The following is a 15,698-nucleotide window of genomic DNA, read 5'->3' as shown; positions in this document are numbered from 1 at the left end:
AGGCAGTAGAGAGACAGACACATCAGGGTTGAGGTATGCCTAGACAGTACCCACTTACCCTATTAAACTCAATGTGATCTTCAGGAAGGCCAGGCTAAGATGTCTTCCAACGGGACCTTACCCAGAGTAAACAGCCAAGAGTCACTGGCAGGTAAGTGCCATTCTTTAGCCTGCCTGGAGCTAATGAGGGTATCTGCCATCCACACACATGTAGAAACACACATACTGACATGTGTGTGGTCCTCTGTGTATACTGTCACCATCAATAATATTCCAAATCAGGGCAGGTGATATCACCACTTTGCTGATACTCCCTGTTCAGGTACTCAGTTAATGATGTGGGGCAGTGACCCAGGGGAACAGGTGGGGTCAGAGGTGAATAGGGACAGGCAGATGCACAGACACATATATCCCAAAACTCATCAGCCACTTGCAAGGAGCTACCAGAGACTGGATTCATGTCAAAAGCCTCACCAAGAGTTCTGTTTTAGGAGTTCACAGTCAAAAGAGGCACTAGAAAAGCAAATGCTACTTACTTTCATTTTAAATAACAGTTCTACTGGGCATGGCAGCACACATCTTTAATCCTAGCACTCAGCAGGTAGATCTCTGTGAGTTCAAAGTCAGCCAGTCTACACAGTGAGTTCCGGGATAGCCAAGGTTACATATTGAGACCTTGTCACAAAGAAAGGAAGGATGGATGAAAGGGAGAGAGGGAGGGAGTGGGAAAGAGAAGGGAAGAAAGGAGGAAAGGGAGGGAGGGAGGGAGGAAGGAGGGAGGGAAGGAGGGAGGAAGGGAGGCAGGGAAGGAGGGGAGGAAGGGAAGGGAGATGACCTATTGGGTTGAGAGGCAAATACAAGATTCTATCACTGAAGGAAAACTGACTGGACTCTAAATGGCAGTGCCTCTCCCCTCGTGGCTGAGCAACAAGTTGCCTTGAAACTGCCACCCCACCAAGTCACGCATATACCCTCTCACCCATCCACTTGCATGCCACACACACCCCAGAATTGGGGAAAGAGCACCACTGCAGGTTAAAAACGTCTGAAAAGTCTTCCTGGCAGCACCCAGTAGCAGCTCACATACTGCAGGCACCTGGAGCACATACCATCACTTCTCTGGACACACAAGGACAAGCTCCAGGAAATCCTTGCCTTGGCCAAGGCCCATGCTCAAGAGACAGTCATTGGCCAAAAAACACAAGCCCAGCCAGACACACTTGCTGGTGATAAAGGCACTCTCACTCACTGTCCAGCACTCTCCAGAGGGAGCAAGGTAGGACTCGTTTTATCTCAAGGAGAGCCACACATAGCAAAGATCTAATGCAGACTGCTGCTCCTGGGCAGCAAGCAGTAAGCTTGGCTGCTAGGCCCAGCTCTAGGCCCAGGACGGCACACCCACCCCACTGCAGGCTCAGCATAGCAGGCTGCTTTGCTGAGAAGGCAATCAGGGCCACAGCCAACTGCCTCCCAGGCAGACTGTCTTTGGGCCTGTTACCTGAGCACTTTGCTGACGGCCTGAAGCACCATTTTGCAGCGGAGTCCAGTTTTGGGGGGATGGCTGAGCAGAGTTCGCTCTGAAGGGAGACTGCAGTGCTCTCCAAACATGATGTGGGGAGTGCAGAGCTGGTGAGGGAAAGTGGAGGCCAGGCAATGCAGATCTGGGCTCCCTCCCTCGGAAGTGCCCTCCGCCCTTGCTCTAGGCCAATGAGGACCACAGGAGAGACAAACAGCTGCTCTCTTTACACAGCAAGGGCCGCCCAGGCTGGCGAAATAGGGGAGTGCCTGAACTGCTTTTTCAAAGTGGTGAAGAGCTGGCTGGGCAGGGTGGGATCAACAAAGCCAGAAGGGAGGAGACCTGGCAGACAGCAGTAGGAGGGGCCTGCCAGAGAAGCCCAAGTCACACCTGGAGGCCCTCCCTTGCCACCTAGGCCTAGGGTTGAATACAGTCCTGAAGAGTAAAGCCTGGAAATCAGCAGGCAGGCAAGGCTTCTGCAGCAAGCACGCTCAGAAAAGGGATCAACAGGCCATGAGGTTCCCTCCGGAGTGGGCACAACTGCTGCTACTCTGCAGGTGCGCTTCAGACAAGCTTTGAAAAGGTCAACAGGCTTCTGGAGAATTTGGAGGGCACAAAGCTGGCTCTGGACTGCTTGTTAGGCCTACCAGCCAGGACCACTGCCACTATGGCATCAGAAATATCTGCATCATTTCATGTGCTCTCAAATTGTGTAGCCAAGACCTTCTTTATGGCTTTCTGTACACAGGAGACTGCCCAGCCATAGAAATCAAATATCTGGGAGTGGTACTCCCACTCCATCTCATCCTGAACTCCACTGTGGTGTCAGAGTAGCCAATATGGACTGATAGGGAGGTTCTGCTCCACAAACTCCACTATAGTTTGGGTGTGAGTCAAGCTCCCATGCTGCCGCCAATCAAGGGATAGGCTCTACAGCACTTCTCCACATAAGTGACAGGTATGAACCAGGCTTGGGTGTTTTATATTTTCCCCACGGTTAGACAGAAGCTGTGGGGAAAGGAAGGCAGATGGCCCTCTTAACCTCCCACCAAGAGTCCCCCACATGACTTGTCTCTGAGTCAGGAGCCCTAGCTGTCCTGGCTGGGTTACCTGCAAGGTCTCCATTGCACAGAGCCTCTCTCAGGAAGGAAGAGGCTTTGTTTAGCCACAGGTGAGTAGGTAATTGCTGATAAGCTTGTTCTTACCTCCTGGAGAGTAGTCTGGTTATAAGAAACTGAGCTTTTTGAATAATATAGTTCCAGGGAGTAGTATTTTTAAAAAGTACTGGATGTGTAAAGAAGCAGAAAAACAAACCACGACCAGGAAAGAATGCTAGTGCAAACAGATTCTGAGATGCCAACGATAGTAACTGGACCCCACAAATTGATTATGTGTCAATTTTTAGAATTTAAAAAACAGTATCCAAATGAATAAGAACACACAAACCTGTAAGTCAAACTGTCACACTGTGAGATGAGACCCTAGTGACACTGAGAAGGGAAAACAAACCAACCAGCTAGCTAAAGAACAGAGAGAAGGCCAGAACCAAAGGGGGCATCAGTGGTGTGCAATGGTAGAGACACAGAAAGAGGCTGGACCTGGCTGGCCCAAAGTCCTGAAAGGGGATCAGGACAAAAAATTATCAACAGCTTTACTCAGGGCAGTGGCATGACCTAATTTATATTCCTCACAGGTGTCTCTGGTTCTCTGGTGGCATGTACTAATGGGGATAGAACAAGAAGTCTGGGCTAGCAGCTTCTACAAACATTGAGGAACATGGAGTAGGAAGAAGCACTTGCCCAGCATGCTCTGGAGATAGCACCAGGGTCTGACGATGAGTTTGATATCGATGATGGGAGAGATAGCATCCAATATGACTTCTAGCAACCGGCATCACTTTATTCTGTCTTACTATTAAGAATAACCTGAAAAGAGCCAGGAGGTGGTGGTGCACACCTTTAATCCCAGCACTTGGGAGGCAGAGGCAGGCAGATCTCTGTGAGTTCAAGGCCAGCCTGGTCTACAACAGCTAGTTCCAGGACAGGCTCCAAAACTACAGAGAAACCCTGTCTCAAAAAAAAAAAAAATCTTAAAAAAATATCTTGATTGAGGGAGCCACTATGAGGCTAGCAAGAAACCTAGGACTAGGGAAATTCTCACAAATCCACAAGGATGACCCCAGCTAAGACCCTAAGCAATAGTGGAGGGGTATCTGAACTGGCCTTCCCCTGTAATAAAGATTGATGACTACCTTAATTGTCATCATAGAAACTTCATCCAGCAACTGATGGAAGCAGATGTAGGGATACATCTAGCTAGCATTAGGCTGAGCTCCCAGAGTCCAATCGAAGAGAGAAAATATGAGCAAAGGGGTCAAGACCATGATAGGGATACCCACAGAGACAGCTTACCTGAGCTAGTGGGAGCTCACTGACTCTGAACTGACAGTGGGGGAACCTTCATAGGCCCAAACTAGGCCCACTGAGTGTGGGTGACAGTTGTGTGGCTGGGGCAGTCTGTGGGACCACTGGCAGTGGGACCAGGATTTATCCTTAGTGCTTGAACTGGCTTTTTGAAGACCATTATCTTGAAGGGATGCCTTGTTCAGTCTAGATACAGGAGTGAGGGCCTTGGTCCTGCCTCACAGGAGTGGGGTGGAGGGGAAGATAGGGGGAGCAATAGGAGAGGAGGGCAAGGGAACTGGGATTAGTATGTAAAATGAGAAAAGATTGTTTTAAAAAATAAATTAAAAAAAGAATAAGCTGAAGCTAGATAATTTTTTAACTTTCTTTTTTATTTATTCTTTGTATCTTTCATATCACGCCTCCCAATCCTACTCATCTCCCATTCCCTCGTATCTGCCCTCTGCCCCTGCAACCTCCCCCCACAAATAAAATAAAACAGAATTTAAGATAAAAAAGGGAAAATCTCATCATAAAAGTTGTCATGGACACAACGAGTCACACAGTAAACCCAACCCCTTATCCATGTATCTTTACATGCAGGCAGTCATCGTAAAGAATTGTTGGTTAGGCTCAAGGCCCCTGGTCTCTGCTACACTACTGACACTGAGCCCTCACTGGGACTCTTCCTGAACATGCCATTGCTGCCCTGTGTCATGGAGATCCTGTAGGCCTGGGTCTGCAGGACCCCCAACCCACGTATTCCAGCAGATCACAGACAGAGTAGATGTTGGGATAGGCCTGGTTCTGGGCCTGGGTAGTTGCAGGGTTGGTCAGACGGAAACTGGGCAATCTTAAAAAGAGGGCTTGTTTAGTTTACAGTTCTGAAGTTCAGGAGCCCCTATTCGGAAACTGCCAAGAACAAAAACAAAAACAAAAACAAAAAAACAAAAAACAAACCTAAAATGTTCATCTGGCTGGCTGGCTGGCTATTAAGCTATCTGGTTTTTCGAGATGGGGTTTCTCTGTGTAACAGTCCCGGAACTAGTTTTGTAGACCAGGCTGGCCTCAAACTCACTGAGATCCACCTGCTTCAGTTTCCCATGTGCTAGGATTAAAGGTGTGAGCCAACTCCACCCAGCTCCTTTTTACTTTTATTACTTTATTGTATACGTGTTTGTCTGTATGTATGACTGTACCACATGTATATCTGTACCCATGGAGGCCAGAAGGCATAGGATTCCCTGACTGGTTGTGAGCTGCCTTGTAGGTGTTGGAAACCAAACTCCAGTACTCTGGAAGAGCAGCCAGTGCTTGTAACCACTGAGCCATTTCTCTAGCCTTTTGCTAGCTGAAGTCCAAGGTGTCATAGGGCATCACATGGCAAGAGATGGGGAGAGTATGTCTGTGTGGCCTCTACTCTTACTTGGTCAGGGTTCCAATCTGAGAGATTCCTCTATCCCTACTCACCCACTGAAGCTCCTGCCTCTGAACACCATGGTAAGAATCAGTCTCCACTGATGACTGACTGTCTTACAACATACAGGCTCTGGGGGGGCATACTCAAACCATATCCAGACCACAGCAGCACCTATCAGCATAGCTAAAACAAAGTGCTAACATGGAGAAAGTAGATTCCTTAAGCATTACTGGAGGAAATCCAAAATGCCCAACTAATCTAGCAAACAATTTGAATGTATTTTAAAAAGTTAAAATACAATTACCTTGTGACTCAACTACTTCTCTCCTGGGCATGTGACCTAGAGAAATGAAAACTATGACAGAACAAAGGTATGAAATCATTCAGTGGAGAAAGGAATGTGTTGGTAAGAAATAGTGGTAAGCCCTACCTCACACCCAGATGCATCAGAGAACTAAAGAGAAACAAACCTTAATAATCAGTGCCTTTGTCAAGCTCAGAAAAGGCAAAGTTTTTCAAAATACAAATAATACTAAATTAAAAGGAGAAAAAAGAATCTCACCAACATTTAAACAGACACAAACTTCTTTTTTAAAGTTTGTATGAAATGAATGAACTTGGGGTGGTAGTCTGAATAGGAACAGCCCCCATAGACTCATGTGTCTGTTTGAAATAAATGGACTTGGGGTGGTAATCTGAATAGGTGTGAGCCCCATAGACTCAGGTGTTAGAATGCTTGGCTCAGCGGGAGGGACACTATTAGGAGGTGTGGCCTTATTGGAGGAAGTGTGTCACTGTGGGGTGGGTTTTGAAGTCTAAGAAGCACAAGTCTAGTCAGTGTGTCTCAATCTCCTGCTGCCTACAGATCAAGATGTAGAACTCTCAGCTCCTTCTCCAGAACCATGTCTGCCGCATGCTGCCATGCTTCTCACCACGACGATAATGGACTAAACCTCTGAAACTATAAGCCAGTCCCAATTAAATGTTTTCCTTTCTAAGAGTTGCCATGATCAGCAACAGAACCCCAACTAAGATACTTGGAGATGGAAAGACAGCTCAATTATTAAGAGCACTGGTTACTCTTCTAGAGTTCTATTCACAGAATTCATATGGCAGCTCACAACTATCTGAAATTCATTTCTAGGGCATCTGATACCCTTATCTATCTATCTTCCTTTCTTTCTTTCTTTCTTTCTTTCTTTATGTATACAATATTCTGTCTGTGTGTGTGCCTACAGGCCAGAAGAGGGCACCAGACCTCATTACAGATGGTTGTGAGCCACCATGTGGTTGCTGGGAATTGAACTCAGGACCCTTGGAAGAACAGGCAGTGCTCTTAACCGCTGAGCCATTTCTCCAGCTCCCCTGATACCCTTTTCTGTCCTCTGCAGGTACCAGGCGCACACATGGCACACAGATGAGCGTGCAGACAAAACATACATACACATAAAATAAAATCTTTAAAAAGCTGAACATAGTAGTTATCACAGGCTGCATTACTTAACAAAAGACTCTTATTTGCACTAAGTACAGAAGTCCTATAACTCAATGATTTAAAGAAAAGACAATTCTGTTTTCAAGAGTTAAAGACTGAACAAGACATATTATAACGACAGACAATCCCACAGTCTTCTGGTTAATTTTATGTTAATTTGGCACAAACTGGAGTCATCTGGGAAGAGGAAATCTTGACCTAAAAAATTAGACATTTTCTGTAGGCAAGTCTGTAGGACATTTACTTGATTGATAATTGATATGAGAGGACTAAGACCACTGTGGGTGATGCCATCTGGATGGTATAAGTAGGTTGTGTAAGCTATGGTGAGCAAACTGGTAAGCAGCACTCCTCTATGGCCTCTGCATCCATTCCTGCCTCCAGATTCTTGCCTTGATTTCCTTCCTTGACTTCCCTGGATGAACAGACTATAAGATATAAGATGAAAATAAAATTCTTTCCTCCCCAAGTTGTTTTTGGTCACAATATTTTATCACAGCAATGGAAACTCTAACTAAGACAAAGGGTGCTATACATAAGAGTGCTTAGCAGCGCTGATTGCTGGGAACGGCATGCTCCCTGAGAAGAATGGCTTAAGCCAAATAGAATGCAAATGTAGACAAGGTAGTAAAGGAGGAGGACAACTAGAGAAGGGGCACAACATTGGTGGGGACATGAAGCAGAAGGACTAAATTGGAAAACAATTGGCAGCTTCTTTTAAAGTTATACCAAGCCAGTAAGTAGTGCTACAGCTATACACTAACCCAAAATAAAACATAAATGTCCATATAAAGGTTCTAGCAAGAACATGGCAGCAGCTAGAAAGCAGAAGCCTTGCTCTAAAAGGTGGAGTAAGGCCTGCTACTGAAATGCCACTGCCCATGACCAGCAAGGTTCTTTTGCAGAGCTAGTACAAACCAGCTACAGATAGTATGATTCTGAGCAAGAAGTGCAGCAGACGTGAAGCTGAAGTTGTAGGAGCACTGTAGCACCTCTGCACTGGAGACACAAACTCAAAGAGAATGTTTCTGGTATCAAAACCCAGCTTTTCTCTGCCATTAAACAGCTCAACATATTCACATCAAAGAAAGCAAGGGCTTAGGAACCACAGCACCTTGATCCTGTTTGCTGTCAGAAGTTGCATAGGGTCAGATCTAGAGAGTACCCGCTATAGTCCCTGCCTTGTGCAGACACCAGCACTCCTCAGGCACATCTGTCCTGTCAGAAAAGAGACTATAGGGCAGGGGCCTTATGTCCATTACAGCCCTAGTACCTAGAATAGAGCACCAGTAGGGAATCAGTATTTGGCAACAAATGAAAGAAATTCTAAATTAGTATCATAGTCAGAAAATATTTTTGTTTTTCGAGACAGGGTTTCCATATGTAGCCTGGGCTGTCCTGAAACTCACTATGAAGACTAAGCTGTCCTCAAACTCAGAGATCCACCTACCTAGGATTAAAGGCGTGCACCACCATGCCTGGTTCAGAAAATTATTTTTTTTCTTTTTTTAGGGGGGGAGGGGAGAAAATTAATTCTTATAGCACAGAGAAGACAAGGGCAAGTCAGGGAGTCAAACGACAGTGAGTCAAATGAGCCTACCTACCCTGCTTCAATGTGTTCTCAGTCCATGAGGCCTGAATCAACTCCATGCTCCATCCTTGCAGTTCCCTGATGGCATCTAGAACAGTTCTGAGAGTCTCAGGCTGACGTGGTTAAGTACAAAGCTCTAATTATAGACAGGAATGGAGAAAGGGCGGCCTTTTTCAAGACAGTAACCTCTGTGACATATGTGGTTGACTGGACTGGGATGCCCACAGAGACCCAGATTAAGGGTACTACATCCCTAAACTAGCCACACTGGCATCTGGGAAAAGCTGACCTTAGAAGCCATGTGTCTGTCCCTATGAAATTTGTCGCACTGTACCAATGGCTGTGTTAAGGGGACAGGAGAAAGTCTATAAAAAAAGGAGAATTAAAAAAGAAAAAGTAGGATTTAACCCCCTCAAGGACCACTCCAGTAAGGTGGGCACCAGGGCTGATCCTCTGCAAACCACAGGCTTAGCTACCCTCCCAAACACTCACCTGTGACCAAACCTTAGCCCCTCAGTTATAAACACTTCCCCAGGCAGTCTCTTCACTTCTGTGATTTGCCTCTGACCCCACAGTGCCTGTTATGTTGACAGATTAATTCTGTGCTCTCTTCCATGCAAACCAGAATCACCAGGATAGCACTCAGTTTTAACAATGATACTATACCAATGATTCAGTAGAGACAACGGAATTGAACGTTGTAGCTGATGGCAATTGTAATTAGTAACAGAAAAATGCAAGACTTGTGGTGCTCAGCTCACAGCTCTAGCCATTCATCCTTGTTCTCTTTCATTCCCTTATTACACATACACACATGCATGCAAGCAAACATACCCCTCCCTGATAGCCACACACACAAACCTTTACCCTCTGGACAAGTGGGGAAGCTGTTATGCACTAGACTGGAGTTGGGTATAGAAGACATAGCTATTTTCCAAAGCAAAATCCATAGTGCAGGTTAAATACACCCCATAAAGCAAAAATCTCAGAAAGGCAAAACTGAGAGGCAAGTGAGTCTCCTGCCACTTTTCAGGGTTTCACCACACACATAATGAAGGTACTTAGTAGAGCTGAAATGTTTCTTGAGGCAGGCAAGCTAATGGGACAGAAAACATGGAGCTATCTCTTTGCTGTGGCCACCCAGAAAAAGACCTCCAGGGTTCTATTGCCATGATACCGTAGTTGGCAGACACATGGCTTTACATAGCCAGCCAAGACCCTCAGGCCCAGGCTAGAAGGCCCATTCCATAGAACAATCTGTTCTCTGGTCCCACAAGCAGGAGCAGGGATGGGAATACTAGAGGGAAGAACGTCTAGTAGTCAGTGCTGAGATTAGTCTCAAAATAAGAACAATCACAAGACACTGCAGACCCTGACATACAGAGTATCTTGTTAGCTATCTTCGAGTAGAAAGTCTTTCACTTGCTCCTGCCTTTGGGGTTCCAAAGCATCTGAGTTCCTAAAGATGCTTCCAGAAATGAGCTTGTCATGGAACAGCACTAGCCCATTCAGAGAACTCTAACCAGCAACCTCTGGTGCCCAGGCACACAAGGCAGGAGGACAACACAGTTCTCCACAGACTGAGGCAGGGCCTTGCGTCATGAATGTAGAGTTCTTTGTGTGAGACATCTGGCTTTCCATCCCATGCCCAGATCCCAGGTCCTTTCTTCAAAAGTTTAACCAGTCCAGTCTGGTTAGACTGGGCAACCAGCCTATATTGAGGGTTCAACTCTAACAGGCTTTTACGCAAGCAAGTGGGAAAAGACCAGGGACAAGAGTCTTGGGAAGAGTCAGAGGAGGGGTAAAGGGGAAAGTCTGCATATAGGGAAGGAACCTCTAGAGACTGAGGTGAGGTTGAAGATCCAGAAAGCCCCTGTAGGATATAATCAGGAGAACAGAGATTTCACTGGCACTATGGGGCAAAGCTAGACTGCTCTGAGAGGCAGAAGGATCAAGAGATCCAAGGACACTCAGACATCCTAGATAATCACACAGTAGAAACATTACTGCAGCATGGCAGTGGTGGTGCATGTCTTTAATCCCAGCACTTGGGAGGCAGATCTCTGTGAGTTCAAGGGCAGCCTGGTCTACAAAATCAAGTTCCAGGACATGCCACAAAGTTACACAGAGAAACCCTGTCTTGAAAAACAACAAAACAAAAACAGAAACAGAAACATTATTACCTCAGGTGACATCCTGATGTAGAGGCATCAGCCTTGGCTTTAGCCTTGTCCTCCCCTGGCCCCACAAGAGATGGAGACAGACCTGCACCTGTCAGCTGAGCAATGCCCCAGGGAGCTTTCTCCTGAGACTCAGGGCTTAGCATCCAGATGACTGCTGTTTTTGCATGAGTAACCAACAAGCAGATGTCATCATAAAGTATTCCCACACTGCAGACTCAGGTGCAGCATATGCCCACGTGAAACCCCTACCCACAGAAGAGGTGCCCATAAGTAAGTACCCTCATGTTCACACCTGCATTCAGCTTATATACCTGAGGCAACATCATGATTGAGAAGCTCCTGGGTCCACTTTGGCCAGGAGCACAGATGCCGTAACAAAGTTGTCATCTCAGTGCCCTGCTGTCCCCAAGCAAAGCAAATGTGGCCTCCAAACATATTACTCCCGCTAGCCACGCAACCTTAGCCTGGAAAGAGCAGAGGCACATCATGCCCCAGTCTGCTGGGAGCACACCTGGTCAGGTTGCAAGAGCGATGTTTCATAAATCACACACCTGGGGGAAAGACTTAGAAATCCAGAGTGACCAACAGTAGTAGTCTATTATCCTCCGCACAGTTATGGAGAGCCTGCAAAGGACCGGAGGCGACTCCCAGGCAGTGCAACCAGAGAGCCAAGGCTGGGCAGAAGGAACACAGCCTGCCCACTGCCAGAGAGTAAGAGCTTCTGGGGGGAAGAGTACATTGTCCCAGCACTCCTCCAGATTCTCCAGAACCCAGGAGCCTGAAGCTGTGAGTAACAGTGAGAGTCTCTGTTCCAGAAATGCAGAGCCTTTTCTTGGTATGCCACAAGGTTCAAAACCACAATGGTGGTTGTACCTCTCCTGCAGGAGAAGGAGGGCTCTCTAAGATCCCCATCCCCCAAGTCTTCTCTACGCCTCCAATTTCACCTGCATGCAAGTATCTCATCTATGTGACTACACTAAGAGATTCTAGGTAGCAGAAAACCATCCCACTAAGGAGCTTGAACCTGTCAGCTCTCTTTAGGGGGAATAGGCAGCCTGAATAAATGGAAGGGTGGAAATAGCCAATATGACTACAGCAGAAACTGTAGAGTCCCATGGAACTTCAGGATATAGGGCTTCACACCTGCTATGCTAGATGGTATCCTTTACAAAGAGGCTCCTGGGTCAGACCCAAACCCTGCTGCCAACTAGTTGCTAATCCCTGAGTAACTCAGGCTGGACTGGGTAGGAAAGGACTACTCTGTGCAGGGGTCAGGCAAGGACACCAAACAGTTGTTTTCTGACAACTTTATACAAACTACAGGGTGAAATTCTAGGACAGGCCACTCCTTGGGACTACTTCATGTGCCAGGTAACACAAGAATTAGCATAAGACTGAAGAGATGGCTTAGCAGGTAAGAATACTTGTTGATCTTACAGAGGACCTAAATTCATTCCCAGTACCCATATGGTAGCTCACAGCTACCTGTAACTCTAGTTCCAGGGAGATCCAATGCCCTGTTCTTCTGGGCACCAGGCATACCAATGATGGAGAAATATACATATGAGGGAAAAGTCATATATACACACATATATATGTGTGTATGTATGTATAAAAAAATCTAAAAAATAATTTTAAAACTCAGCTACATCTCATCTAGAAAGAAAGAAATGAAAAGAAGGAAGAAATGACCACAAACACATTAGCTCCCACCAAAGCCCTCCAGGCTACTGGAAGAGTGGAGAGCTCACATGAGACCCCAGGAAAGTGAATAGACTGCTTTCCTCTCAAGACTGGCCTTGGTGGAAAAAAAAAAATTGAAGTCACCGAAAAATAACCAATGGGGAAAGCTGTCCTCTTTTCAGAGCAAGCATGCACTGCTTGTGCACTTGGGTCCCAGGACCCCCAGATGGCTTCTGATGACAGCAGACACCTGGAAGGGGGTGCTCAGCAAGACTGCCCAGGAAGGAGCTGCTCACACCAAATGAGAAGACTCTTTCTAGCATCTGACCCAAAGAGGAAGTGTGAGGACTCTGACACGGTCGGCAGTCTTATAGACATTGTACAACCACTGACTCCAAACAAAGTTCAGGAAGGAAAACTTGGAAATGGGGACAAAGACCTTCTTTTTCTTTTATCAATAACAGCTGACATAGAGCTAGCACTGAAGAGGAACATCTGCCTGTCAGAAATGCATGCATAGCACCCTTCCATCTCAATGGATCTTCCTAACCCCATAAGAACATCAGAGCGGGTATTTCCATACCCACAGTGGGTGTTTAAAATAAAAAAGACCCATGGCCTGGTGATGGGTGGTGGCGCATGCTCTCAGAAGGCAGAGGCAGGCAGATCTCTGAGTTTGAGGCTAGCCTGGTCTACAGAGTAAGTTCCAGAACAACTAGTGCTACACGGAGAAACCCTGTCTCAGAAAAACAAAACAAAAAGAAACACAGAGACCTCTTGTCCTAGTTTCCTGTCCTGTTGCTGTGATAAAATACTGGACAAAAACAACTTTACAGCATGTGGTGTCAAAGAAAATGGCCTCCAAAGAGAGTGGCACTATTGGGAGGTGTGGCTTTGTCACAATAAGTATGGCCTTGTTGGAGGAGTGTGTCACTGTAGGGGTAGGCTTTGAGGTCTCTTATATGGTCAAGCCATGCCCAATGCCCCAGACCATCAGCTCCTTCTCCAGCACCGTGGTAATGGACTGAACCCCTTAGAATGGAAGCCACACCAATTAAATATTTTCTTTTATAAGAGTTGCTGTGGTCATGGTGTCTCTTTACAGTCACAGAAACCCTAACTAAGACACAGGAGAAAGGGCTTATTTGGTTTACCTGGTTTCAGTCCATCACTGTGGAGGAAGTCAAGCCACCTAGTCATATCCAGTAAAGAACAGAGAGACTGAATATATGCACTATTAACTGGTTAGTTCACTTTCTCCATTCTGACACAGTCTAGGATCCAAACCCAAGGAACGGTCTGCTCACCTCAACTAAGATAATCAAAATAATCCCCTACAGATCTGCTCATGGGCCACCCTGATCTAGAGAACCCCTCATTTGACTCTCTTCCCAAGTGAATCTAGATTGTTTCAAGTAGACAGTTACAACTATCACACACCCAATTTCTCAAATTCCTAACACACAGAATAGGGCAGTTGACACATGTCCATGGCAGGCCTCCAACCATCTGGAGAATCAACCAGTCCCATTATAATCTTTTTCTCAAGTGTTGCCTAACAGAACAGGATCTATAGTTCCCTTTCTTCCATGTGGTGTTTAAGGAGGGCTATACATGACAAAGCTGTGTGCAAAGCCGTACTCAGCCCTTGTGTACATCCATGCGTGTCCTTCCCTCTCAGGCTCTCGACATGTCACAGAGCCAGGTCAGGACCCCAAATTATTTTGCTCTGAGGGCTTTGTGAAGGCTCCCTCAGAACGGACTCTGAACCATTTTCTCTCAAGTGTTTTCCTCACTTCCCTCACTACAGTCACATACTCGGGAGTTGCAAACTATCTGCCCTGTCCCATCACCCCATCAGTAAGGCCCAAGGGGAAGTATATCACCTGCTTCATCCTGACCACCACAACACCTAAGGTAACAGTGGGAATGAGGTGGTGTCATGAGTGTATAAACTGTGTGCTGACCAATTTCCTCATTCAGCTTTTTACACAGTAGCACTCTGGACACGCTCTTACTTCTCATCCCCATGTGCACGACTGTCTAGGTTTCTGTCAACTTTCCTGCTAAAGAGAACTCACCACTGACAGCGTCAATGGACAAATTTTGTTGGCCTTTTTTTTCATTTGTGTACAACTGACACAAGAAGCACAAGGCTCCCGATCAATGGATATGGTCAGTTTACCCATACAGAGGGAAGAGTACCTCAACATGCCTCCCAGCAACCACGGGCATAAAGTGCAAAATAAGTGCCAACTGCACAGCCCAAGCTGAGGCATCAAAACCAAGGCAACCTAGAAGTCCCTTTCTATGACATTTTAGCAAAAACAAATGAAGTACTGAAGGCAGGCGGGCAGTGGCTGAGGGTGAAGCTAGGAATGGTTCCAGAAATTCTTACTATTCTATATTGTCTTCTGGGGTGTGGCTCATGGCTACATGGGTTTGTAAGTGTGTATGCCCAAGCATATGCCTTAATTTGCAGCCTGCGAGTTATCATGTCATACCATGATGATAAATGGACTCTTTGAAAACGTAAGCTACCCCAACTAAATGTCTTTCCTTTATAAGAGCTGCCCAGTCAAGGTGTCTCTTCACAGCAACAGAAACCCTAAACTAAGACACCCTCCAATGTAAACATGCCCCAGGGGGTAGATGGGACATTCTGTATCCAAACACTAACTCTCAAAACAACTGAGCTAGCTCCTGAGTGAGAAGTCACTGTCCCACTGACGGACATGGCCCAGAAGCAACCTAAGAAAAGCCTCAACTGTTTACTAACATCCTAAAAGTCACAAGAAGAGGAGCTGCCATTCAGGCTAGAGGGAGACACAGGGAGAGCTTTTAGAACTAGCTTACTTACCAGTATCTTCTACCAGAGGAGAGGAAACCGTCTGAGGCTCCCTTACACTTGGATCTGACCCAGCCTTACACTCCAAGGATGTTCTACGCGGTTTTCTATACTGGCACTATAAGCACTGAAGCCTTTTTCCCTTGACTAGCTCCAAGGAGACAAGTGCACATCCATGTGGCCAGAGTGATGCTCCTGTGCCAGGACTCCAAAGCCCTTCACCAGGAATCTTGTGCTTGGCTCAGGAGACAAGTGACTACTACTTAAATGAGATATCCTGCTCCTTCTCTGGGCTACAGAGGAGAAACAACTAAGAGCTCTGCCCTTTTAAACCCACCACTGTTCCCACAAGCCAGTCAGTGATGCTGGAACTCAGCACCTATTTCTTCACATGTTGAACTGAGAAATACAAGGACAGGGACATCCTTTCCCAAGTCAGGAGAAGTCTCCCACAGTTGTCAACCTGGGACCTGGACAGGCTAAGCCAATGTAAAATATATAAAGGAGTAGGCAACAAGCCAGGGTACCTCAGCTCCAAGAGGAAGCCAAGTGGAACCCCC

General features: G+C 46.3%; 1 protein-coding gene across 3 annotated transcripts in view; it reads right to left on the bottom strand.

Annotated features, from left to right (window-relative positions):
- Mob2 (MOB kinase activator 2) overlaps nucleotides 1-15,698 on the bottom strand; it is a 56,531-nt gene that overhangs the window by 15,725 nt on the left and 25,108 nt on the right. For 2 of the 3 annotated variants that reach the window (XM_041667107.1, XM_041667109.1), the window contains exon 1: nucleotides 1,499-1,623. The exons of the other annotated variant lie outside the window; for it this stretch is intronic. In XM_041667107.1, coding sequence (XP_041523041.1) covers nucleotides 1,499-1,608 — 110 coding nt within the window. In that variant the 5' untranslated portion in view covers nucleotides 1,609-1,623. Of the gene's footprint in view, nucleotides 1-1,498; nucleotides 1,624-15,698 lie in introns of those variants that run through there. 3 annotated transcript variants of the gene reach the window in all.

The sequence above is a fragment of the Microtus oregoni genome, unplaced genomic scaffold, assembly GCF_018167655.1.
Source record: "Microtus oregoni isolate MIOR12 unplaced genomic scaffold, Mior012 000016F_ref0000370, whole genome shotgun sequence".
Classification (NCBI taxonomy): domain Eukaryota; kingdom Metazoa; phylum Chordata; class Mammalia; order Rodentia; family Cricetidae; genus Microtus; species Microtus oregoni.
Note: the sequence above shows the minus strand (reverse complement) of the source record. Positions and strands in the feature narration are given on the sequence as shown.